We start from the raw sequence: 27,048 nt of genomic DNA, 5'->3' as shown, positions 1-27,048 counted from the left end.
TTTGTCTGTGTTTCCATCATGGCTTGCATGCGCATCTCCATTTCTTCCCGTAGCCTTCGATTCTGCTGCTCTATCATGTGAGAGATCACAGGTGTTAGATTGGACAAATCTTGTACCTGGTTTTGTGGAGCTGCTTGATAAGACTACTGTGGTGGGGTCTGGAATTCCATCATGGCTTGCATGCGCATCTCCATTTCTTCCCGTAGCCTTCGATTCTGCTGCTCTATCATGTGAGAGATCACAGGTGTTAGAGTGGACAAATCTTGTACCTGGTTTTGTGGAGCTGCTTGATAAGACTGCTGTGGTGGGGTCTGGAATTGGACTCGTTGCTAGAAAGGGGCCTTGGTTCCTTGGGAATAGATTCCTTGGTTGTTGTAGATGGTCCTCTTTGGTCCTCCCCAAGGCTGTTGGTTGTGGTTCAACAAATGGACCTCCTCCTCTCCAAGTTGGCATGCTCCATCCTCATGATCTCTGCTAGAACATATAGAACAAATCTGTGCTTTCACAAGGGGTGAGTTAGGGAGAAAAGCATTCTTTAGAGTGGAAGTTAATTCTTCAAGTTTCTTGTTGGTTTCTCTTATCCCTGCATGAAGATCAGCTTCCTTTGAAGTTACTTGCAGCACTCCTCATTTTGGGTTGGCATTTCTTCCATTTTGACTTGCTCCTATTTCCTGTAGGTCAGTTTCCGCCACCCTTTCCAAAAGATCAAAGACTTCATCCTCATAAGCCATATAGAACAAGCCACCAGCTATTTGATTCACTTTACTTTTAAAAATATTAGGAAGTGATTCATAAAAAATTTCAGCTAGCTGACATTTTTCTATTCCATGGTGAGGGCATTTTCGGATTAATTCATTGAACCTTTCCCATGATTCATTAAATGCTTCATGATCATGGGGATAAAATTTCTGAATTTCTTTTCTATTAAAATTAGTTTTGGAAAGGGGATAAAATTTATGTAGAAATTTATTCTGCATTTCTTCCCATGAGTTAAATGTTATGCCTAAATTTCTATACCATGCGAAAGCCTTATCTTTCAATGTAAGAGGAAAATATTTCATTTTTAAAGCTTCAGCAGTTAAACCAGGAATATTTTGAGAGGAACATCGAATGTGAAAATCATCAAGAAATTCTATGGGGTTTTGAGAAGAATGACCAGTAAATTCAGGGAGAGAGTTAAGTAGGGCATTGTCATACCTAAACATAACCCCCTCACCTACATTGATGTTGATGCCGGTTTGCCGTAGACTTCCTGATGGAGTAGATCTATCCAACATCGTCCTTCTCCTCCCTTGTTGTGGTTGACCATCTTCTGCCATATCGACTTCTTCTTTATCTTGAGCTGTAAGTGTTGCTGGAAGAGCATGATATTGAGTGTCTAGATCTTCCTCAACACTAGTCCTAGCCTTAGACCTTGTTAAGACCATCAATCTCCAAAAAAGTAGTTAGAAGTACCGTTTGTTGAGGGTTAGCTGCCCTCAACTTTGGCAAAAGGGGAAAAAATACAAATTCACTCAAAACAATCACCGTGCTCCCTGGCAGCGGCGCCAGTTGATAATTCAGATATTGGGGTAATTAGTGATGAGTTAACTTCACTAATTAGTGTCGTTGGTTTATCCGAATTAAAACAACAAAAAATTATAATAACCTTACTAGCGTAGGGAGAGTAAGGGTCGATCCACAGGGAGCAAGGGTTTTTTTCTTAGGAATTTGTGCTTTAGTTATGTATTTTTTAATAATTTTAGAGGAAGGTTTACTACATATGAAGATAAATAACTAATTAAATAAAAATATATAACAAAGAAAAATAAAATATTATTATAATATTATAATAATATTAATAGTCAGAAAATAAATTTTTTGTATTTTTTAGGAGTATTTGAAAGCTAAAACAAAATAGGAAATGAAACAGTTTGGCGCTCTGGACTTAGTCAAAATTTGGCTAAGTCCGGATGCCAAATGGGGAAGGTGCCTTGGTGGAGGAGAGAGAAAAATGGACTGTACTAAAATCACTCTAGAATGAGTTCTAGAACGAATTTTAGAGCGTGGTTGGATGCAATGGAACCGTCTGGATATTGGCTAGCTGATCCAAGACTAACCAAAAGACAAAAGATGAACAGAAAAGAATAAAAAAGGAGAAATAAGAAGGTAACCTCTTTGTCACACCCGCTAAGGTCCAAGGGACTTCTTCTTCTCCTTTCCACCAGCTTCTTCAGCCCTGGATGCTTCCTGCTCAGCCTGGCACTCACTGAGGTGAATGGATCTATGACTCAATTGCACTTAGGCCACCAAACATTACTTTGGATTGAATCACAAGATGAATTTTACAATAGGGTGAAGGGGTTTATATAGGGAGAGAGAGCAAAGGAGAGCCATTGGATTTTTAATACAATGGATGGACAGATCTTCTTTTCAGGGTCATGATCCATGTCCATTATTGTCCTCCAATCAGCATTGAGACCTTTGAAATACCCCCTGGACGTTCAAGGCTTCTTTCCTTAATTAGCATTAAAGGTGCTATCTTTTAAGTCTCCACCCTTGGATGTTTTGTGGATTGAATGGCTGGATCTTCTTCTCTGGCTTGGATCCCCGTCCAAGGTTGTCCTCAAATCATCATTTAAGCCCCTGAAATATTCATAAATAATCATGACTGGACCTTCCCCTTGCCCTCCTTTCTTTGGCCCAACATGCCTCTCATAGTGGGCTTAGTGGAGCTTCCTTAGTGGGCCTTTAGACTAGGGCCAACTGTCTTGCTTTGGGCCTTCTTTCTTGGCCCAGGGTTGTGGCTGAGCCTGCTCCTCTGGTCCAAATAGCTTCCTCTTCATTTAATTATCCCCTTTATTCATGAAAGTTTCACCTAATTCCTGCATCTTCCACATAAACTAAGAAGAGAGTGAGAGTCATTCCACTTAACTCATTGAGTTAAGTGGGGTTAGTCCCACAAATGATAATAATTAACTCCAAATTAGAAAAAGGTGATTTTGTTTCATGATGTTTCACAACTTAACATAAATGTTGATAATATATCCAGATAAAGATAAAGAAGTACATAAATTAGCTGAAATTGCACATATATATTACTATCATTTTGGATTTATCAATATTCCAAGTTACTCTCCAAATTTGAATTAAACATTATTAATTTCATATTTTGTATGATAGTCGAATAATAAAACAATGATACATAAATTTGAATGTATACCTGGGAAATGTTTAGTATAAAAACGTTAATTTTCAAGAGAATGTCATGTATTGTATGATTTTCAGAACTGCTAAAGGAAATGGTAATGTGGTTAGAAGCATAGGTATCCACAAGGAATACAAATATATCTCAAATTCAGATATTAATAGTACTGCATTAAGCTATTTCTTCTCAAAGTATGTAACCATTTCTATCTTCTCAGACGTAGCAGACATATGATTTTGGAAAACATGTGAATGAAAAGGATGTCAAAGACAAATATCTGAAGATTATGGTGTATAGGAAAAATAATATCAAGTTCTAAAGCATTGTCAATCCCTATAAATACAAAAAGTTATATACAATAAAAATATCATAATGATTATTAGTATTATTACATTATAGGACCATTAAAGAAAAAAATAAAATAAATGATGAATTAAGACCATAAAATAGAATGATAATGACACATTAAAATTGATGATCAATTTTTTGATTCTTGAAAAGAAATTATTTGATCTATTTTTGTGTTGTGCTGTAGATTGATCCATGTAGTACTTGACACATCATATCTTGTCCATCTTTATGATCCATGTTGTTCTTTATATTACTGTACCATCATGATGATCTCAATACAATCATTCCAGTAGCTGAGAGGGCCCAATGGGAAAACAGAGAAGAACCTTGGGCATCTTGAGAAGTTTTGGCATAGAAAATTTTGTTCAGGACTTTGTCTATTCATAGTTGTTAGGCCCCTAACTAGGCGGTATTCCCTGCCCAGAGGCCTACGTGCTTATTGGGAGGGTGTGTCCGTTGTATTTTGGCTCACAACATTTTAAGGACTGAGTCATAATGGATAGTGATATCCAAATACCTGATCTATTAGGCCATTGCCACTGTCGATGGTGATTCACGGCAGACTCCGCACGTGCCCGTCCACGCCCAGAGCGGGACGGATCAGGTACGGTCCGCGCATGCTGGGCGCCCCGGCTCATCGACGTGTGCGCGTGCGCGCCAAGCGCCGCGCACCAAAGCCAAGCGCTACGTCGCGGGCGCCAGTGCTGAGCGCTGCGCGCGGGGGCGGGAAGTGCTGGGAGCGGGTGCGGGGCGCGCAGGCCGGGCGGCATGCCACGGGTGCAGCGCGCGCATTGCGTGTGTGGGGCACGCGATGGGGAGACATCTCGCCAGGGGACTAAGGCAAGTGGTGCACAGAGATCGCCGAGACGGCACAGCGGGCGCGCAACGCTCCTAGGGGTAGTGCTGGGCGCGCAGCGCCTAGCTCGGGGGCATCGAATGCGGCGGCGTCGCGCAGACTGCGCGCTAGAGTGTTAACATGGGTGCCGGTGATCGTCAAGGCAGGGGTGGCATGTGTGATCGCCAGGCCCGCGGGTGCACGGCGCCTGGCCCGGCGCTCTTGTGTAGCGGCAAAGCGGGCGCGCACGCGGGGAGCGGCGGCCCTGAGGCGGTGTGGTGACATTACCTCGGCGCAAGGTGCCTCGTCTCGTTCCTTGTAACACCCCTCGTCTTCCCCCATGTAATCTTGATGTACTCTTTAAGATATCAATGCAATGACCCGATTCACTGACGGTGCGTAGCACCAACATCTCCTCTAACCCCTCTCAAGCGATCTTAAGCAATTGCACAAGCTTCCGCTGTAAGAGATCAAGGCTGCTCAGTGTTCTGCTCCAAGCACTAAGGCCGACACACGCCAATTCCGAGCAACAAACTTAGCTCGAGATTTGACCGTGTGACAATAGTTCATGGAAGGTTTTTATCAAAACCCCTAAAAGAATTAGGTATATCTTTCAACATTCATACAGACGAATAAATCATGAACTCAGTAAATGTCTCGGGTCGGGGTTTCCTCCCCAGGGTTGCAAGCTTCACCTTGTGCTCTTGAAGACACAAACAAGTAGGGTTTGACATTTTGGACCGGGGACTGATCGGACCGGACCGAACTGGGACCGACGGTCCACCATTTCCAGGGGGACCTCTTGATCGGTCCGGATCGTGTCTGAAGGTCAGACCAGACCGGTACCGGTGTATATTTAACAAGTATATAATTTTTTTTTGTTGGTCAAACCTGAAAGCATTGCCTCTCACCCCCATGCACGATCCACCTCCCACGTACTGCCCATCTCCTTCCCCATCGCCCCCTACTCCCGCGATCATCCGCCACCCCCCGCTCGTCTGCCGCCACCTCCCTTCTCCCCTCGCGCTCGCCGCCCCCCCTTCCCGCCGCTCTCTCGCCGCCGACCCACCTTCCCTCCCGGCTGCTCTCTCGGCGCTGCCCCACCTTCCCCCCTCCTGTCTCACCGCCGTCCCCTTCCCTCTACTCACTCGTGGCCCTCTCCCCACCTCCCGCCTGCTCTCTCGCCACTGACCCACCTCCCCTGCGTTCGCCGCTGCCACCCTTATTTCGAGTTTTCTTCCCGCCTGTTCTCTCGCGGCCCCCCACGCTCGTCGCTGCCGCGCTCCTCCCACTAGTACTCTTATTTCTGAATATGTTCGTTGATACTCTTATTTCTTTCTATGCTCGTTCTTTTTCTTTTCTTCTTTACTTGGTTTGTTCTTCTCTTCTTCTTTTCATCTTTCTTTCCTCTTATTTTCTTCTTCTTCTTTCTACTACTTCTTTGTGTTCTTCTCTTCTTGTCATATTCCTCTTTTGTTTTTATCTTGTCTTCTTATCTTCATTACTTCTTTTCTTCCTTTATTCTTCTTTTTCTTGTAATTATCATATTCCTTTCTTCTTCTCTTCTCTTCTTATTTTCATATTTGTTTTCTCTTATCTTGTTTTTCTTTTATTCTTCTTTTCCTCTTTTCTCTTCTTCGTTTTTTTTATCTTTGTTACCTTCATATTTTTGTTCTCTTCTTCTTTTATTCTCCTTTTATTCTTCTTATTTTCATCTACCTTCCTTTTTATTGTTCTCTTCCTCTTTTACTCCTCTTTTATTCGTCTTTTTTTCATCTTTTCTCCTTTTATTGTTCTCTTCTTCTTTTTATTTTATTCTCCTTTTATTCTTTTTTTTCATCTCTTTTCCTTTTTTTGTTCTCTTCTTATTTTATTCTTCTTTTTTCATTTTCCTTTATTTTTATTGTCCTCTTCTTCTCCTTTTATTCTTGTTTTTTTCTTATTATTTTATACTAGAAGAATATTTTTTTTCATGTTCTAGTTGGTTTTGTTTTGGTACTCTTATTTCTTATTATGTTGGTTAATACTCTTGCACTATCTCATCTTGATTAGTTTTCTATTATTTTCTCTTTAAGTTCCAAGTCCAATCAGCTTTGGATTCATGGATTTGGGTGAAGACCATGTACTAGACACTGAAAGAACTGAATTAGAGATGGTGTTTTTCACTTTCCAAAATGGATATTGTAAATTGCCTTGTAATGCAATATTCTTTTAGGAAAATTTCTTGCCAAATTTTCACCTTTGACTTTGACTAGTCAAGTTGACAGGACCAGGACCGGGCCAGTACTGAGCAAGACCAGATCCGAACTGGACCGAGCTTTAGGTAAGGTTTAGGTCCATGCCAAAAAACCAGACCAGACTGGGTCCGTCAAACCCTACAAACAAGTAAAATGCCTGTGTTCCTAAACTTTAATCTCATTGGTTACCTTGTATTGATACTCTCTTATACACTAAAAGCTCCTTGGAAGACTTAGGGTTGGGCCAATTACCAACCCTTAATCGGTCATCTGAGTTTGCGGTAATGGATTGTGAAATGATTGGATAACTTTTTTTTGATATTACGCTACCTGTTGTATGGGCTTGATCACATCAACATTGGTGCACCCTTTCTTCTTATCTGGAAGGAAGAAAATCCCATCATGACCGAATGGTTTGTAAGTTCTTGCCCCACCCAAGCCAGTGATGTTTCTAGGATAATGATTTGTAAATTGAAAGACGCCATCCATAAGTAACCTTTGGTGATGTACATGTAAGGATCATTCACACAAGCATGAATTTAGTCCACATGATTCACAGTATGGTATGATACCATTCTTCCATTCATAAAGATCAATTTAGTGAAGTGTGTACTCATCAACGACTACTCATCATATGAGTTAGGCATGGTTTAATGATGAGAATCATAAAAGGGAGATGATCAGTTTTGACTCTATAACCACATAAGTTAATACCCCTTTCATTATGATCCATACTACTATGAGGCTGGTATGGCTAGAAATTTAGCATTGATTGGTCCATTTATGATGTTAATACTTCACCAAATTAACATGGGGCAACAAAATTCAAAATATGTAATTAGTTTCACAAACTATGGGTTATTTGGATATGTTCTATGAATCTGATGAAGTTGGGATTTTTTTCTTCTTTGAGTCCTGAACCTCCATCTTGTAGCGATCAAGTGTATACTTTTTCATATCTCACATTTTCAGATATAAAGATGACATCAAAATTGTGGATTTCAATTGACTATATATATTTTTATTTTGATGTTGTATAAGGGCTACCACATAGTTGTAACATTTCCATACACATGTTAATGGTTTAATAAAATGAATGAAGAAGTTATTATTCCAATAGAACCTTTTACTAGTTCATATAGTTGTAAGAAAATTTTACAAATTTCAAGCATAATAAATTATAGTGAGCATTTAATTTAAATTTTACTTACATATGCATATGCCAGTTTCAATGTCCTTTAACTAGCAAAAAAAATTCACAGCATCGATACATCAGAGGTTTCATTATGTTTTTAATGGCAATGACAGATTTGGATCTTGGATAGCATCTTGGATCATTGAATAGATAACAACCAGATGAGAAATTAAGTAGAATTAAAAAGTAACAAAGTTACATTGTCGTCACAGGAACTACAATAGCAGGTGTTGTCTTACATTATTCATACTCATATTAAAAGATTTGGATTTCTCTGACACTCTTGCGTAATATTCAAGAAAATAACAATGACAATTTCAGACTACCCATAAAGTAATAAGATGGAATTGGATATTGGATACAAAGATCAAGGCAAAAAACTATGAAAAGATGACTGCTAATGTTGTTTTTATATGTATTTAATAAGGCATACCTAGGGAAAGTATGCCTTCAGTGTATAGTGTTAGTTGAATAAATTACTCCCCCATCTCATATCAACACTAAAAGTAGGTAAGTTGACTTCTTCGATTAAATATTTGTCCTCTCCATTTATCATTTTCACATATTGAATGGAAATTTTTTATTTTAATAAATATTTTCATTAAAAAACTAAAAAATAGGAAACAAAACTTCCACTTAACTCAAGAAGCATTTGTAGGGTTAGTCTCATTATAATAGAGTTAAACAAAGTTGAATCATTAGCTACAAAATCATCAATATATTTCATAACATATTAATTGATTCAACAGGACTTGGGGTTCAAAATATCATGTAAGCTTATGATGAAGAAAACATATTTATAGAACTTCTAACTACTAAGGTGTTAATACAGAATCATAGGAATTAGGTATTAAAAGAGAATCTTGCTCCAGATATACATTGTTTTTGAAAATTTTATCCAAACTCACTAAAAGCAGATTACGTTTAAGCATCAATATTGGCAAGCTTAGATTGAAAAGGTTCCATAGGTTTATAGGATTGTCTGGAGTCTTCCAATACTGGCAACGAAAAACACTGTTAACAAGGAACTAATATAATCTTGTCCCTGATTTGCCTGATGTAGTTGTAGGTGTTAGTGGAACAACTGGGAAATAACGGTATGGAGCATTGTGCACGAGTGATGTAATGCAAACTGACATTCCAAGCAATACAATGTTTTAACCTTTCAAGAGTAAAAGTTAGATGTGGGCTTAAAAGCCTTGGAAATGTAGGGATACACTGATCATATAAAATACCAAACTAGATTTTTTAAAAGACATAAAATGATGCCTCGTTCTTTCTTATCATTCTCCGGATAGAATATTTTGAATTCTATTATCTGAATACCACAACATTAAGAAAGTGTAAAGCATAAAGCATAAAAAAATATTCATTAAGGCATCAAATTATAAACAAGGACCCAGTATAGGGATCAGGAACAGAGGTAGGACAATAGAGGTTAAAAAAAAAAATCCCAATGTTCTTTGCAGTTAGATATAATTAATGTGCACTAGAAAATAGTATGGCTTCAAATGTAACCAAGATATATGTGTTTGTTTGTCATGTTTTTAGTGATTTTTTCTCCTTTTTTTAATCATAGGTTGCTTATTGTGATCTATGTCTTAGCATAACATTCAACATGTCTTCCATTTGCATTTAGTATTTAATATTTTATTTACCTGACTTTCATAAAATCCAATAAAATAGTAAGAGTAATAGGATTTAGAGTCATCAATTTATGTTTTCTAATATTAGCCAGAAACTGTGAAAAACATGCAAATAGAACTACACCATCGTTAAGTCATATTTCAACATGAAAAAAGTCAATGGGACATTCTAAGTTGGTATACCATATTTTGAGGATTATAATGTCAGTACAAGATTATGATATCTGGATAAACTTTTGAAAATACCTTAGATAACTATATATTACATAAGCTTATTAAAGTTTCAAAGTTTTATTTCAATATTAATTTTAAGATTCTAAGAAATGTTAAATTATTATATATTAAATCAATAGAGAAATATGAAAACAGAAGCAAACTTAGGATCAAGTCCGTTGGGAATTTTGTCAATATTTGATATCATGATAAAAAATTTACATGTTTAGAATATTTGAAGGAATGTTTTTTATGAAATTATATTCCACAACAAATTCAAAAATTAGGTGTTATATATTTGCTTATAATTTGGGAGGGGGTAGTTTTAGGGAATCTCAATAAAATGACTGAAAACTCTGATTACCACTTCACAGCATGAGTTCTGATGTGTTGAATGGTATATATCACCTGACTAGGACTCTAGTCCAGGCCCCATATGACGTTCTTTCTTCTTGTTCTCCAATTCAACCTATTACAAACTATATGTTATAAATAGGAGACCCTTAAAAAAGGCTTGACCCAATAAAAATAGTACAGTACTGCAGCATGCAATCTATTGTGTCAGACGTCACTAATAGAGTAAAACACCTGTCCGTAGGTAATGTTTTTAGCTCCTAAGTGTGAGACAAAAAACACCTGTCCAAGGACTTGGTCTTGGAAGACACCTAGTCCATTCTTTTTGCCTCCACATCTCCCTATAGACCAGTGATCCATGCTGACTTGGTATTACTTGACCCATTCAAGACTAAAATAACTGACTTGAGGTTAACTACCCAACACTCTGTTTGAAAGATAAATTTTCAAATGAAAGTTTGATGTTTATTGCTGAAATTCTTAAAAAATAGCAAATTTCCAAGATTGATATCCGACTCTGATTTCCCATTCAATTTCTGGGAGTCAACGTGCAATGGTAGGTAGAGATATGAATGAATCCTAAGGCAATAACTCGGAACTGTCGATGATGAGGAAATAATGAAGAGGATAGAAGGCCACAATTTCTAACAAGTTTCTGTGGCTGGAACTTACACAAGGTCATTGAGCACTTTTAAATGAAAAAAAAATGGCCGGGAAAAACATTCTTCTTTTGCATGTTGTCATTCTCATTGGAACCACACATGCCAAAAAAATACAGGGAATGGTCCCACATTGACAGTCCATGATGAACTCTCCCTCCTACTAAATAAAACCAGATTTGTGTCAACCTTAGATGTTATCCTCAGCCAAATTAAAAGTAATTCCTGAAATTTATACTCTAGGATGTTATTACTGCACGTTCGCCATGCATTGGTCTAAACAATCAAGTGGATGACAGCCTGTCCCGATTTCAAGAAATCCATTTAAACAATGAGTAAAAAATCAGAAACTTATTGACTTTCATAAAGAAGAGCACCCCCAATGGCCACCCCTAACGTGGCAACAAATTCTTGTATGCAGATATTTTAAAAAACATAGAGGTTACATATATGAAACTAAAAATACTAAGGCTAATCAGTGATTTCACAAAAAAGTTCAAAATTTAGTTTTGAGGTTTTTATAGAAAATTTTGGGACTTTTTAATTCCACAGCGTTTTCTTATTTTTGTCTTAATATCACTTTTAAGAAAAGTAATAAAAATTACATGCCTCCTTTGCTCAAATTCTCATCTTCATTCTTTCCTAATAAAATTACATACCTCCTTTGTAAGACCCAGGATGGTGTTTGAAGTGAAAGGATAATTTTATGTTGACATCATTCTCCTGGTGAATTTTATTATCGAGAGGGAGCTTAGGAGAAGGAGAATAGAGATAGAGGGAGAGGGAGAGAAGAGAGAAGAGAGAGATGGAGGGAGAGGAGAGAAGAGAGAGAGAGGGAGAGAAGAGAGAGAGAGGGAGAGGAGAGAGAGAGGGAGAGGAGAGAGAGAGGGAGAGGAGAGAGAGAGAGAGAGAGAGAGAGAGAGAGAGAAAATGAGCGTGACAGAGCGAATGTGATACAGCCTGCGTATACAGGGAATGGGACGTGACACCCCGGACGTGATGGGACGGATAATGATAGATGATGAACGGTGATGTGACGAACTGTTGGTCACGTGACTGTCTCGTCACACGTCTGAGGAGTTTGGAAAAGATCCGTCACATACCCGTCACGCGTCCCTCTTTCGTCATTCTGTCATGTCACCATCACCGTGATCCCTCAACTTCACCAATGATGGAAATAGTATAACTATTTTACTATGTTTCTAACTTAGAACTTCTAATTTCTATGAGGAACAAGGATTTCCCGTTGGGTTGAAGTGGAAAGCCCTTGTTCAAGGCTTCCTCGAGCCAGGTCGAACGCTCCTATTTCTCTCCTATTTCTCTGGGTTGCGCACTGTTTTAGACTTGATCGAGGATATTGTTTGTCGCGTGAATCGTTGCTCTTCCCCGGTGTGAAATCTCAGACGCGCAGGTTCCTGAATTTTTTATTATGTCATTTTCTGCATATGAGGAGAAGATCTCCACCTTCCTCTTGCCCGTTTTGAAGCTCAGTTTGTCATACGATTGTTTTATCGCGTATTGTTTTGTAGACAAAAAATCAGAAACTTGTTCAAGATTATGAGCATTTAACTCATATTAGAGGGATAAAGATGAAAAAATTTGCATATTGCAATCACACCGTTAAGCAGGCGCGTATTCCCTTCAATGCTTTCTGCTAAGCTTCTTTCAAGTAGAGACATGAGATATCTTGGCGTGGATATCTGCATATTGGTCTTTGGACCTGATAAGTTGGATGAAACAGATGACTTTTCCCAACCCTTGGGCATTTTTTAAAATTTCCGACTCTTCGTTGGATGAAACATATGAATTGATGCACAAAACCCAAATGAACTTGGAGGAGTCAAGATAAACTAGATCATGGATGGTCTTGATATTTGATTCATTGGCACGGAGAGTTTAGTAGCTGTGGCATTTGACGCATCGCGTTTTTTTAGGATTACTTCAATCCAGACTCCTTGAAATATCCCGTGCGCCAGCTCTCTAAAGCCTGACTCTGTGCTTGATCTTGAAACCACATTGGGATTTTTCGCTGCATCGTGTGATTTAGTTTTCTAACATGAATGAGAAGCAACTTGATGTTCAGATTCTTGTATGTTGCATAATAAATGACGTTTGAAAACACACCCAAAATGACGATTGATGCTCAAAGTCTTGTATGTTGGATAATAATTGATGATAAAAAGTGCACCCAAAATGATGATTGATGTTCAAATTCTTGTATGTTGCATACTAAATGATGATTGAAAATGCAGCCAAAATAATGCTCAATGTTCAAAGTCGTGTATGTTGCATAGTGTAAGTTGCATTTTAATTATTAAAATGTATTAAAAAAACACACAAAATCATTACTTTTTCCGTCAAGAAATTAGTTATTACATTCATTATATTCATAGTTTTCTGTCATTAAATTACATTTTAAAATGTAATTAAAATAACGTCACCAAATCCTTAAATTAATTTTCTGGAGAGACAGTAATTAATAAACTAATTTCTGTTCATAATTTTCCTCCCGTAAACTAATTATTAAATTGTGTTTAAAATACGTCTCTAAATCCTTAATTTCTCCATCAAGAAATTCATTAATAAATTTTTTATACACATTTTCCATTAACAAATTAATTACTAAAATGTATTTAAAAAAATGAACAAATTTCTTAATTTTTCCGTCAAGTAATTTATTATTATATTCATGATTTCAATTTCAATATAATAATTATTAAATTGTTTTCAAGAAAAATCTCACTAAATCTTTAAGTTTCCCATCAATAAATTAATTATTAAATTTATTATACTCACAATTTTACGTCAACAATTTAATTATCACAATATATTAAAACAAAAATCACTAAATCCTTAATTTTTCTATCATATTAATTTATTAAATTCATTAAATTCATAATTTCAGTCAATAAATTCATTATTAATATGTATTAAATAGACGTCTCGGCTGTCATCCGTGACGGACATTTCGTCATGTCACACGTCCAGGGCACTCCGTCACCATCACATCACTGTCAGATCACCGTCATGTAAATCTTGTCACGCATCACTGTCACTACCCGCTGAATTCCATCCCGTCACCGTCACGCCATCCGTCACGTCATCCGTCACGTTTCCGTCACGGTGACGTGTGACGTGATGGATGACAATTGCCGTTCCCTAGCCGTATACTGTTTCGACTATCATTTATTCAAGATGATTGTGGCTGACGGAAAGCCTTGATTTTGTTTTCCATAACCCTATGATTTTAATACTCAATTGGTCCAATGGAAGAAAGTCAAAATGGGCAGAACTTCGAAAAGTTAAGCGTGCATGGCTGAATGCGTGATGTTCATGCGCATGTGCATGCCCCAAATTTGTCCCACACGTAGAGGACTCATAAAAATTTTCAATGGAAAAAAAAATACAAGATATGTCGGGTTAGAATGGCCAGCGTGATCTAGAATTAATGGTGTCAAAACATGCTGTTTTCTCATATTTATTCAAGTTCAACAACCAGCATTGGCATTCTGTCTCTCCCGCCCTCCCTCCCTCTTTCATCTTTTCTTTTCGTCGGTCTCTCAATATTGGATGATTTTGGTGATTATGCACGATAGAACAGTTTTGTCGCTCCAATTGACCTAAATTTCGTCATTCATCTATGCCACGTCCGTGAAAAAATACTCATATTTAAGACAACAGACACCAAGGAAGGCACTTGTTCTGTCATACCTGAGAAACGTACGTTTTCCAAACTGTGGGATCTTGCGGTTTCTCAGCTTTCTGTCCCATCCTGCCATGGAACTAGTTTCGAGGGATCCAGTTCCCGTCGGAGCTAACTGGCGCCAACTGGGTCGAGCTAGGCAGCCACTTTCTTCCCTCAGAAATTAAATTTCTATCGCTCAAATATTTGGAGCAGTATTATAGGGTAAATAACACAGGCCAACGTTAATTTGTGTAATTAAAAAATAAAAATAAAGGGGCAAAAGGATCCAGAAGAGTAGTCTGAAAGTAAGACATTCGGAGAGAGCATAATTAATCAATTCTTCTTGATTTCCCATGTTTATTGTGGAGACCCCATCAATAGCTAAATCTTTTCTTCGGTGGCAAATCGTTGCCTCTTGGGAAAGTGGAATTATGAATCATACCATAAATGCCATTTCCTAAGATCATTAACTCATTTGATGTGCACTCCTATAAAAAATGTAATTTCCAGAAAACGCTCCCAAATGTATTTATATTTTAGAGTTAATTAATCAAAATAGCCACCCGAGTGATTTGTGCGGGTTTTGGAAAGGCAGTAAGTCGCATTCATATAATTCAGGTGGTATTAGTTCTAACGTCGTTCTTACAATACACACTGGATGACCAGGTTGGCCTTTCAACAATTAATATTGAAATTTACTAAGCGAAAAATGGGGACAAAACTGGAATGAGCTCGAGAATGTTGGTGACGAGTAACTACATTCTGCCTACAAACACCATCCTGTCTCCCCCGTCGACGGTCTAATGGAAGTGGAGTCATCTTTCTCTCTTTTGTCGTCTTTAGTTATCCCTTCCCTCGTCGTTGACAACTGACTGAAAGATAGCACACCAGTTTTGGACGCTTCGCTTCTAGGTAGTGGAGACCGTGAGCATACTACCGTTGACATTTTTTGCGTTGGCCATGGATGATTGTGTTCAGATGTATAAGTGATAACCAGCATCCTTGGGTCTGACCGACTTTTCTCCACTTGCTTTCTAGCTGAGCATTGTTTGGAGCTGCTGCATCTGTAATAACCCCTGCATCGAAATGATTCTCCGCCGTCAAATGTTTTCGTCGAGAAAACTCTCTGTGCTAGTTCCATACGAAGTCAGAAATCAATGTTCAATCGGAAGACTCTCTAAAGTGTTTATTCCCCGATTTATACCATTAAATAATATATCAGTCTTACCCTGGAATAAATTTCTGATTCTCTGATTTAGCTATCTGCAATACTGAACTTATTTCGGGGTTACTGCTGAAAACTATATTTGTCTATCCATGTGCCACTGATAACCTTAAAGAATGAAACTATATGTTTGGTGTATCCCACGAAACGTGTTGTAATACATTCTCAATAACCATAAGCAAAACATAATTATGTTACCTTGGATAAGGTGAACCCTTAATGGGCTTCTGACCATACTTTCTCCATGCCCAGAGGTCTGGAGGGATCACATCTCCGCCTGGCTTACCGCTGCCAGCTTCAAGTGCAGGGATGCAGACGACTCTTTTTGTATGGCTTTTCCTGCGAGAGTATTAGATTCATGTGTGCTCACAATTTAGGGCTAAGCTCGCCACAAATATAATACAACGATGCGATGAATTTCAATAAATACTTTAGGGCAATGAAATATAATTATGTGCCAGATCCTTCGGAGTTTCAACAAATAATAGATAATAGATTTTAGGAAATTGTATGTCTGATAGCTCGCGAAGCAAACCATGCTGATGCAAATGACTTTATGTTTAAACCAAATCCGGTGCGATGTGTCCTTCAAATCCTTGGTAAAAGTCGCAGAAATAGAGACATGTAGATCATTTGACAGTTAGGCGAACCAAAATGGAGGGAATTATATGTCTGATAATAGATAATGGATTTTAGGAAATTGTATGTCTGATAGCTCGCGAAGCAAACCATGCTGATGCAAATGACTTTATGTTTAAACCAAATCCGGTGCGATGTGTCCTTCAAATCCTTGGTAAAAGTCGCAGAAATAGAGACATGTAGATCATTTGACAGTTAGGCGAACCAAAATAGAGGGAATTAAATAGAAACTCTTTCTGATCTTTCTTTCATTCTTTTTAATAAAAATCCATCGACATCAAAAGTAGTCGACAAGATACTCATTTGCGAGCTGATAACATTATCCAGTTAACGTCATCTGTATTTGTTAGGAGAAGATGCTCACAAACGTTGAAGGTAGTATGTTATTTTTCATACTGCTGTGCCAATCCTCGTTTTGGAAGAAATATAGAATTTCGGGAAAATGAATATGGGAAAATTAAATTAGAAAACCAGGTGAAGACCTTATACAGTCCGGACTTCCAGGCGATAAGGATGAGATCTGAAGTTCTCCATGCTCGAGTGGAGTGCTCTCCATCACACCGCTGACAACGATCAAGGGTGCCGAAGCAGAAGCAAAAGAAGAATTTTGAGGAAGCCTAGAAAAAATTGACAGAAACATAGAATCATAAAAAAATAGCGTCCAAAGAAACAGAGAATCATAAACGTAAATATGAGAAAATTAAATTAAAAAACTAGGTGAAGACCTCTTCCAGTCCGGACTTCCAGGCGATAATGATAAGATCCGAAGTCCTCCATGGTCGACCAGAGAGCTCCCCATCACATTGCTGACAAAGGTCGAGGGTGCAGAAACAGAAGCAAAAGAAGAATTTGGATGAAGCCTAGAAAAAATTTCACCGTCGATTTCCGCCATCGTTTCTGGAGGGCCGCCAAAACTGTTATCGCCCGCAAGATCCGACGAAAAGGGGCCTGGAAAGCTTGAGAAATGGTCTCCAAAAGGGTCATCGGCTTCGTCCGAAGTTCTGTGTACGACACGTGGGGAATACCTATTTGCAGAGCAGCTTCTACCACGGCGGACAACGTCCCCGAGATCACCTGTGCCAGCGGTGGTCTTCTCCCACGGCCTACCGCACAAGTCCTCCATGGCAGAGCTTCCGAGACCGATTAATAAGTTCTTAAGTGCAAGCTGATGGATTGGAAATCATCACATCGAAGCAAGACTTTGAGCTTAGGAATGTCGCTTCGTCGAAGACTAGTGCAAAGCAATCAGCACTCTTGGTCTTGTCTATATTGGAGTAAAGATGGAGAATGAAATAATGTAGGAAAATTATCGTAGACCTATTGCAGGAACCAATGAAGGGTAACGTCAGCTGAGCGTGTACTCTGACCCAGGACACTGTTGGACTAGGAGTTGTTTTTATTTTCTTGAGTGTTTATTTTAATATATTGTGTTTAGATTTGTTTTACTGCCCCGTCCTTTCTCCTACATTCTACCCTCACTCATTTTGTTCCTCTCACCTCATCCCCGAAGTATGTTTAATTCCCCCTCTTCATCTATTGCGCTGGGAAGAGCACGTCAAAACTTGACGTGAGAAGTTGTTAAATCGTGAATGGAGTACTTTTTCTTTATCCATATCATCTCTCGGGACACAGAAAGCACAAGAGATTCACGTATGCTCAATCTTTTTGACTAACACCGTTGACATCCCATTTGCTTATCGGCTTTACATCCTTAAATTTTATCTACCCAACGACCAATATAAGAGGAGAATGCTTTTCCCTAAGGGACAACCTCCTTCAGGTGATCGTTGGTGAGAGAATGAGAGAGAAGGCGGATGGGGAGCGACAAAGAGAGTGTATGTCATATAGAAAAAGAGAGGGCAAGTAAGAAAGAGACGGTAGGCGAGACAAAGAGATAAACATACAGAGGGACAAAGTTTGTATTCGTGTTAGAGATAGAGATGGAGGACAAGAAATAAAGATAAATAAAGCCTTACAAAAGCGGGATGTGAGAGCGCAAGCGAGAGGGTGAGGTAGAGAGTGGTGGGGATAGGGGAAGAGGGGAAAAAGCCGCTTTGGAACTGTTCCCCCATTTCGTAACTGCCACAACAGCACTCTGTATGGTATCTTTGAGGGACGACCATAACTGCTTGAAGAAAGTACTCTTTACGCTATAGAGAAGCAGAGTGCATTAAGTATAAGATATGAGCAATGCTTCGCTAGGAGGCATATAAAAAATGGGGACAGCGAGGAAAGGCTTACTTTTTCTTTTGCCCTTACTATTTACTGAGGAAAGACATACTGCATCCTGCTTTTAGGTCCTTTCAGCATATAATAAATATTTAACAAAGATAAGACAATGACCCTTATTCTAAGAAATGATATAAGATACATAGTCAACTACTGATTATCTTTTAAATGTTGTGCAGAAACCAATTCCGCCAAGAACCCTGTGAGATTGTTTGAATGAAAATTTTCCAATATATATTGATAAAAATATCTACTTGAACGATGGACAAAAGATTAGTTTATACAATAAATAGTTGGTGTCTGGGACTCAAATCAATTCCGACAGACCCTTTCAAAAATAGCGGATGATTTCTTGAATTTCAGCAAGGACTTTACAACTCGAGGCAACGCACATCCTGGCCATCATATTTATTCTAATAGAAATTCTAAATTAAGCAGACAGAGTGCACCCAACTTATCTGCTTAAAATAATCTATTAGACTGAAATAAATGATACATTGAAATTAAGTGCAAAAACTAGATTTAACAAATAAAAAGTAAACAACCATTGTAAGAAATCGTTTCAGATCCTCAAAATTATATACCACAGTGTTATTAATTTCAACACAGAGTTTGAAAGTTTTTCTAAACCTTATCATATACAAATGGTCTTATATCAGAGACAATCTGACGCAGGCAGATACAGTGCTGGCTTGTTGTCTCCATTACATACCACAGCAGTGCAATCAGTTCAGGGAACACTCACAATGTGATGATACGATGAGAACCATATGAAATATTAACATTTTTAAGTTAACCCAGGATTAAGCTGGATGACAATTTTGTAAATTATAAAATATTAACATCATCTATGCATACCCCTGTATTTCAATCATAAGTAAAGATATGTTATTTATCTGATCATTTTATTGTCAGGAACTATAATGCACATAATTTACAAATACTTTAATTATTAAATAAAACAAATCTAATTATAAAAATTTATAGATGCACTGATTCATCAAATGTGCACAATAATATCAAAAAATATTTTTAAAAGAAAACTTCAATCTCAATAATTTAACTGTTGTAAAAACCAGTTATCTGACAGACTGTAAGAACGAGATTTCACTAGCCGAGTCAAAGAGCATTAAGTATAACTATTTTGATTAAGTTAATTAAAAGTTTTAAGTAAATGTTTTGCTTAATGTTTAAGATCAAGGTTTAGTCTCTGATATGTATAGTTTAATCCTAAAACATTTATAGTTCTCCAATGCTATAGGTAAAACTACGTGGAACCACAGTTTGTTGTGGACGAGTTATCACTTCTATCATGAAAAAATACTATGTTTGTGTTATGTAAGACAATAACAATGGAATATCTATTTTACCATGAGGATACTAATTAAGGAAAAAAATAATTTTGGTATTTTAATTTAAAATATTTTGTTTTCGGGAATTGGCAAGTCCATAAAAAATAATTCCTTTTACAACGTTTACCAATATTTATTCATAAAAAACAATAATCTTCCAAAGAGGGAAACATGAACATTAATTTTTGAGTTCCGATTCGAAAAAAAACATAGGTCACCTTAATAAACGTATACTAGGAATGGACATTTTGGGTCTTTAAGGCTTTCAAATCTCCTGGATAGTTTGTACTAAATAGAATGAACATCTTAAATGAAATAACAATGTAGGAATTCATCATTTACATTGATGCAGGACAACTAGGGAAAAAAGACAACTGTGGGGATAGGTATGACAACGACGGGTGGAGGATGCAGGACGGGTTTGTATGGAGGGATAAAACAGACCGCAAAATCCACACGATCGAATTCGAAACTTAAAACCGATGAAATAATGATGGTGCAGCCCCGTTCCTCATCGAGGCCGGGAGTACTACTTTCAACCACCGCGACGATGCCGAAGCACCAAACCCAATATTACGAATTCATGTCCACGGGAGATCTCACAAAAGAAAGAATTTGTGGAAGTTCCAAGAAATTCAAATCAAATTTGACAGCGGTGGAAGAATCCTCGCGGAACACTAGACGAAGAACACTCAACACCAAAGAGTTCAGGCGTACCTCCGCACGTAGTGCTTGATGAGGCTGCGGGAAATTCAGGTCGTGACGTGACTGGGCGATCCGTGCGTTGTATGGCCCATTGGACGAAAATATCTGGGCGTTCTGGGCGTTGAACGGCCTTGGTATTGAGTTGGGCGTAGTGTGTGCGGCTGCGCGGCGCGGCATGGGTTGTCGGCGGCGCGGGCGTGCGCTGGCGGCCGCGGCGCAGCAAGGGCTGGCGGCCGCCACGCGACGTGCGCCGGCGGCCGCATGCGTGGTGAGGGCTGGCGGCCGGCGCGCGGCATCCTGGTGCTGGCGGGAGAGAGAAAAGGAAAGAAAGAGAGAAGGAAAGGGATTTTTTTAAGGGTGGGTGGTAACCGGCGGCGACGGCGGCGATCGGAGGAGAAGGGGAGGCTAGGGCAAGTCCTCCAAGAAGAGTTAACAAAAACTCAATTCCTGAATTATGACGTGCCTGACTGTTTCTTGAAACATTGGCCTATACTTATAGGCCTTCGAGGAAAGAGAAAATACAGTTAAAAGATATAAAATAAAGACGAGCGACGTGACGAACGATGCGGTTTCATGTCATATCAGGGGGCAGTTTTGGATCTGCCTTTGGCGATGTGTCAGGAAGCGTGAAGGAGCGTGCGTGGATGGAGACGTGCCTGATGTTGGCGTGTTGACTTGATCTGGTGACGTGTCTGACGCTGGCGTGTTGACTTGATTCGGTGACGATGGCGGCATGTCTTCAGCGGTCGTGCTGACTTTCGATGATGGTGGTGACGCATCCGGTGTCGATGCGTTGACTTCATCGCCACCATACATAATGGGTAAACAGGGTTAAACTTTTGAGAAAAAAATACAAGATATTAAATGGTCTATGATGTAAACAAATATTAAGCTCTTTCCTTTAACACCGATAATTATGCCATTCTCTTGATTATCAATTATAATGATTGATTATAAACATTGGGATTGGCAGAATCGTTAAAATCAAGTAGGAGTTCAATATGATTAGCCAAAGGATAAAAAATCTCAACATGAAATAATGTTATGATCATATGATTTATTATTATTTTTTAATTTTTTTGTGTGTATATTCAAGTAGTACACAAGTTTCAATATACTTAATAAAACCAACAAAAACTTTGAATAAATTTATATGTGTTATAAGTTATCAAAATGATCTCTTATATTAGGTATTCATGTATGATATGGTCAGTATTTGGGATGATTATTTTATTTGTTTTGGTGTTATTTAAGAAGGTAATAAGTCTAGCAACAGTCTCCTGATCTAGACAGGAGTTTGATTTTTTCACTTGGGGACCTAAACGTTGAGTTGTTATTCTAGGATAAAGAGTGCTGTTGAGGGAGCATTTCATAACCCGAAAGAGTGTTTTTAATTGAGCAATTTAGATGGATATGGAAACAAGCCAAAGCATAAATTTACCCGATAGACCGGAGAATGAAGTTCCACTTCAAGGTACCCTGTCAAATGGGAAAATAACACAAAATAAATGCATGTAAGCAATGGAAAATGTAAAATTTTAATTAATAAGGGGATCTGCATTAACCATGAATGTAAGGTAATTATTTTTAAATTTTCAGAAAAATCACCAAGGAACCAAAAGTATATCAGTATTTCTGATAATAGGGTAGAGAACTGGTTGACTATTGTTCTTGCCTCTTATCACTCGCAATTTCAGAAAAAAAACCATAGAAGAAATTCTTATTTGATGAAAAAAGTTGATAAGTGAAGAAACATGACTTACAGGTAAAAGTATATATTTAGATATTCTAATTTATGTGTACAGCTTGTCTAATCTTTCTCTTAACGAATGGTAAGGCTTGAATCCGCATGGAAAGGACACAGAGATAACTTTCATCAAGTTTTCTAATATTCGAGAAATTTAATTGAATTTGGTTTTAACTTCATACGCGCTAATTAATGAAAGACTGCAATGTACTTTCACATAATTCTTGTTACATGCACTTTCCTGTCGGCATAGGAACCATGTAGGTCAGGTAGTTATTAGTAAATAAATAGAAAAGCAATAGAATCCAAAATATATTAGTATTTAACGATAGGGTTGAAAGCTGTTTGGCTAATGTTGAAAATTTTAAGGTACATTGGTTGAAGCCATATAAAATTGAACTAAACTTTTACATAAACTTGTTAAACCTTATGTAGTACATATAATAAACCTAACGAAATACAGAAGTAACCCCCACCAATGCATGAAATGAATAATTTTGAATTCCAAAATCCCTGTAAAAAAACAAAATATCTCACGGAGCACATGAATTGATCCGATTTCATTGCTATTCATTGATACTCGTGAAAATGAAATTTTCGAACATCAAGCAAGTGAAATGACCTTTAAGTAAAATACATCTTCTTGAAGGTCTTCCTGCTCGTGTGGTCGGTCTTAATCTTTTTGTCAGTGTGCAATTTTTTTGATCGCACGAAATCCCTGTTCGATGTAGACATGGTCGTTCTGTTCGTTTGGTGCGAATCTGTGCAAATTGTTCGTTCTGTTCGGATTTCCGAACAGAACAAAAATGAATTCGAACAGAACATCGAACAGACCCGTGTTCTGTTCTTTTGTTGGCTTTGTGCGAATTTCAGTCTAATTTTGTGCGAATGTGCGAATTTGTGCGGATGTGCGAATTTTGTTCGTTTTTGTAAAAGAAAAAGAACCGAACAAAGAACAAGGGCCTGTGCGGTTCTTTTATGCGAATTTTGTGTTCGTTTCAAATGAATAGAACAGAACGACCATGTCTAGTTTAATGGCCGATGCGAATTTGTGCCAAAAAACTGACCGCACATCGTACAAATTCGCACAAAAACTTGAGATCAGAGGCGGAGGGGAGAGGGAGAGAGACTGAGAGAGAGAGAGAGAAAATTCGGAGAGAGATGAGCGGGAGGGAAGAGTGAGTGAGAGAGAGATGACCGAGCTGAGAGAGGGAGGGAAGAATGAGCGGAGGAGAGAATAGGGAGCAAGAGAGAGAAGCGAGATAGAAAGAAAGAGAGAGAGAGAGAGAGAGAGAGAGAGAGAGAGAGAGAGAGAGAGAGAGAGAGAGAGAGAGAGAGAGAGAGAGAGAGAGAGAGAGAGAGAGAGAGAGAGAGAGAGAGAAAGGGGGAGAGAGAGAGAGAGAGAGAGAGGTATAGAGAGATAAATAGAAAGAGAGAGAGAGAGAGAGAGAGAGAGAGAGAGAGAAAGGGAGAGAGAAAGATATATATATAGAGAGAGAGAGAGGGAGAGATAGAGAGAGAGAGAGAAAGGGAGAGATAGATAGATAGAGAGAGAGAGGGAGAGATAGAGAGAAAGGGAGAGATAGATAGATAGAGAGAGAGAGAGGGAGAGATGGAGAGAGAGAGAGAAAGGGAGAGATAGATAGATAGATAGAGAGAGAGAGAGAGGGAGAGGGAGAGATAGAGAGAGAAAGAGAAAGGGAGAGATAGATAGATAGATAGATAGAGAGAGAGAGAGGGAGAGATAGAGAGAGAGAGAGGAAGAGAGAGGAACGCCCGAGTGAAAGGAACGAGTGAGAGTGAGAAGAACGTCGTCTGAATAGCTTAAACGAGAGAGAGAACAGCACCAGAGAGAAGGAGAAGAGCGATATAGTGAGTAATGAGAGGGGAGAAGAGTGCCAGAGAGAGGGGAACAAGAGAGCGAGAGAAGAGCGCCAGAGAGAAAGAGAAGAGTGATAGAGAGAGTAACGAGAGAGAGAGAGAAGAACGCGAGAGAGAAAGAGGGAGAGAGAGGAACGAGAGAGAGAGAGAAGAGCGAGGAATGAGAAAGAAGACCGCGAGGGAGAAAGAGGAGAGAGAGGAACGAGAGGGAGACAAGAGGAGGAACGAGGGAGAAAGAGGGAGAGAGGGGAACGAGAGAGACGAGCACGAGAGAGGAAGAGGAAGATGTGAAGATTACTCAAGAAGAGTAGGGAAATAGAAGAAGAAGAACAGAAATAAAAGAGAAGAAGAGATCTCACAGGCCAGAAGAGACAATAGGCAAGATCGTGTTTATTCTCATTAGAAAGATTAGCAACACATTTGTTTGTATTTATACACTATAGATAAGTAGTAAGCGGTTAGAAAACAGAAGTTACAGATCGAGATCTGTAACTTCTCTTTTCAGATTTAATTTTCACCGTTGTTCTGTAACGGTTAGATTATCCTATCTAGATGTAATTCTGTCCACTAGATTTCTCCCAACTATATTTAATCCTAACTAGATTTAATCATAGTCTTCTATGTTTTCCTATATTCAATCCTGAATCTCTATTTCTCGTAACAAGTACAGATACATATCCGTTTCTTACTACTCTAAGTTATTTTAATGTCCTACTGGTCGACGCTTAGTGACATAGCCGCTGTTCTTCTTCAGAAGAGAGTCGCATTTGAAAGCCTTAAACAAATCGCACTAAATCGGATTTTCGCACGCACAGGCCCATGGTCGATGTGCGGTGCGAAGACTGTAGAACAGTCCAGTCCAGAAAATCAAACTTCTTTCAATTAATTTTTTATCCAGTATAGTGATCTTTCGCAATAGATTTTATCCTACTCTCAAAATATAGACTTCACAATCTTGATGCACAACAATGGAATTAAAAGATATGTGTTGCATGCCTTACCCTTGTGGGCCAAAATTGAAAGATACATCACAGATGAGAGAAAGATATTCTAAAAAGGACAGTCTCTTTACCAAGGTGTCTTGGTTTGATTCCATTTTATTTTATGAGCATGAAAACATGACAATCAGTAATTGTATTTTTATGAAATCTTAATTGTTTCTTAAATCAATAAGGAATATACGATATAGATATCTAAAGGCACATAGGCGAGCTTATGAGTTGTGGGTGCAAAATTGTGGCTAGGATCGGGGTTGGCTGTAAGGTGATTGGTGGTGGTGAGACAGCACATGGGGCATGGGGACTGGCTGCCATCATCGATTGGTTGCTTGATAAAATTAATAGGAATAGGTCCGATTGGTTCTGGTATTCAAACTAGCGATGTAGTAATGGCTGGCCATAATGCAAGAAGGTATTCCAACCCCTTGAGTTGTGAAACAGTCATCTAATCAAATGATTTATTTAGTGTGAAAGCGATCGCACTCATATTTAAGGTTGTATTCATCAGTAGAAAATTTCTCATTATTGTTATTCTCGTGTGATGTCTATAATAAAATCATAAAGACATGTAAGACGTAATTTAACTACAACGATAAAATAAAATAGTGGTTATTAGAATCTAAATAACTTCGTGAAAATATACAGGAACATAACATGGGTTGAATATCTTTATCCTAGTTGATACTATAGGCATTCGTATTCAGACATTACAGGTACACAATTCTTATATCTATTGAAAAAACGTTCATTCCAAGGCCAAGATTATTAAAAAACGTGACATTAGTAACCTTACTAATTTTCTTTGGTAAATGAGATTTTGATCATATTTGTGTTTCGACTTGGATCTAGAACTGTCAATATTTGACATTCTAACAACTCTCAGGTATGATGCTGGAAGAAGTAGGAATCGTCTCTCGTGATTTCCACAACACATTATGCATAACTAGAATGTTTGACATCGATTTTAACAATTAATCATACTTAAAGACCATTCTTTAGTCTTCCACGGCTGATCCTTTATACAAGTAAACAATTAATAGCCATGGAAGGATGAGTATAAATGATTATTAAACATGAAAGGAGCCGATCAGCCCACAACCTTTCGCCTTCACATATTGGTTCGCTTTCAAATGATAAGCAGGTAAACTGCTATATAGTTGAATATACTCAACTGAGAAGGTTTGTAATTATAAATCGAACCTCTATCCTTGTTAACTAGACTAATGCAGCAGTCTCCATGGTGAAACAACGGAGACTTATAGTTAGCATGGATTCTCGGGAGGTCCTCTGGGGTTTCAAGCTATAATACATAACCTGCTAATACGCATCTTGAACGCACCTGCCACTTTTCATCACTAATTTTTTTCGTATGAAGGTCCACTACAGTAGTATTGAATAACCTCATCTATTCAACTCAAACAAGTACATTTATTGAATTAGAGATAGATACAGATATATAAGTTTGCAGAGAGAGATAGACATATATCATTAGCGAAACATTGAGGAACAGAGATAAAGGGACCGAAGCAGGCAGACAGAAAGAGCGACAGCGCCGCAAGCAACGAAAGCAAGAAAGAGAGAAACAGAGAGAAAGAGAGTGAGATAGGGAGAGAGAGAGAGGGGGGGGAGAGAGAGAGGGAGAGAAAAATAAGAGACAGGGAGGAAGCGAGAGGGAGAGGGAGAGAGAGGGAGTGTTAGAAAAGAGAGAGAGAAAAGAAAGAGGGAGGGAGAGAGAGGGAGAGAGTGAGAGAGAGAGAGGGGGGGGGAGAGAAGCGAAAGAGGCAGAGAGGGGGGGGGAGAGAGACGTAAGATTGTGGGGGAGAGTGGGGAGGTGGAGTCAGGCACACGGCGTTCGCATCGTGTTTCAACAATCGTTAATTTATGTGGGTATGGTAGATGGAGTACCTTTG

At 38.5% G+C, this 27,048-nt stretch overlaps 1 protein-coding gene and 1 pseudogene across 1 annotated transcript; one reads left to right on the top strand and one right to left on the bottom strand.

The window, feature by feature from the left end:
* The first annotated feature begins 822 nt into the window (after positions 1-822).
* On the top strand, positions 823-916 carry LOC144707290 (small nucleolar RNA R71; annotated as a pseudogene).
* A 14,075-nt stretch (positions 917-14,991) lies between these two features.
* On the bottom strand, positions 14,992-16,782 carry LOC144706580 (putative WRKY transcription factor 35). The gene is made up of 3 exons (XM_078579575.1): positions 16,709-16,782; positions 15,786-15,926; positions 14,992-15,438 (listed from the first exon to the last, which is right to left on the bottom strand). Exons 1-3 carry the CDS (start codon positions 16,780-16,782, stop codon positions 15,129-15,131), a joined length of 525 nt encoding a protein of 174 aa, XP_078435701.1. The 3' UTR covers positions 14,992-15,128.
* Between the last annotated feature and the right edge of the window lie 10,266 nt (positions 16,783-27,048).

The sequence above is a fragment of the Wolffia australiana genome, chromosome 8 (genome assembly GCF_029677425.1).
Source record: "Wolffia australiana isolate 7733 chromosome 8, ASM2967742v1".
Classification (NCBI taxonomy): domain Eukaryota; kingdom Viridiplantae; phylum Streptophyta; class Magnoliopsida; order Alismatales; family Araceae; genus Wolffia; species Wolffia australiana.
This window is presented reverse-complemented; position numbering and strand designations above follow the sequence as displayed.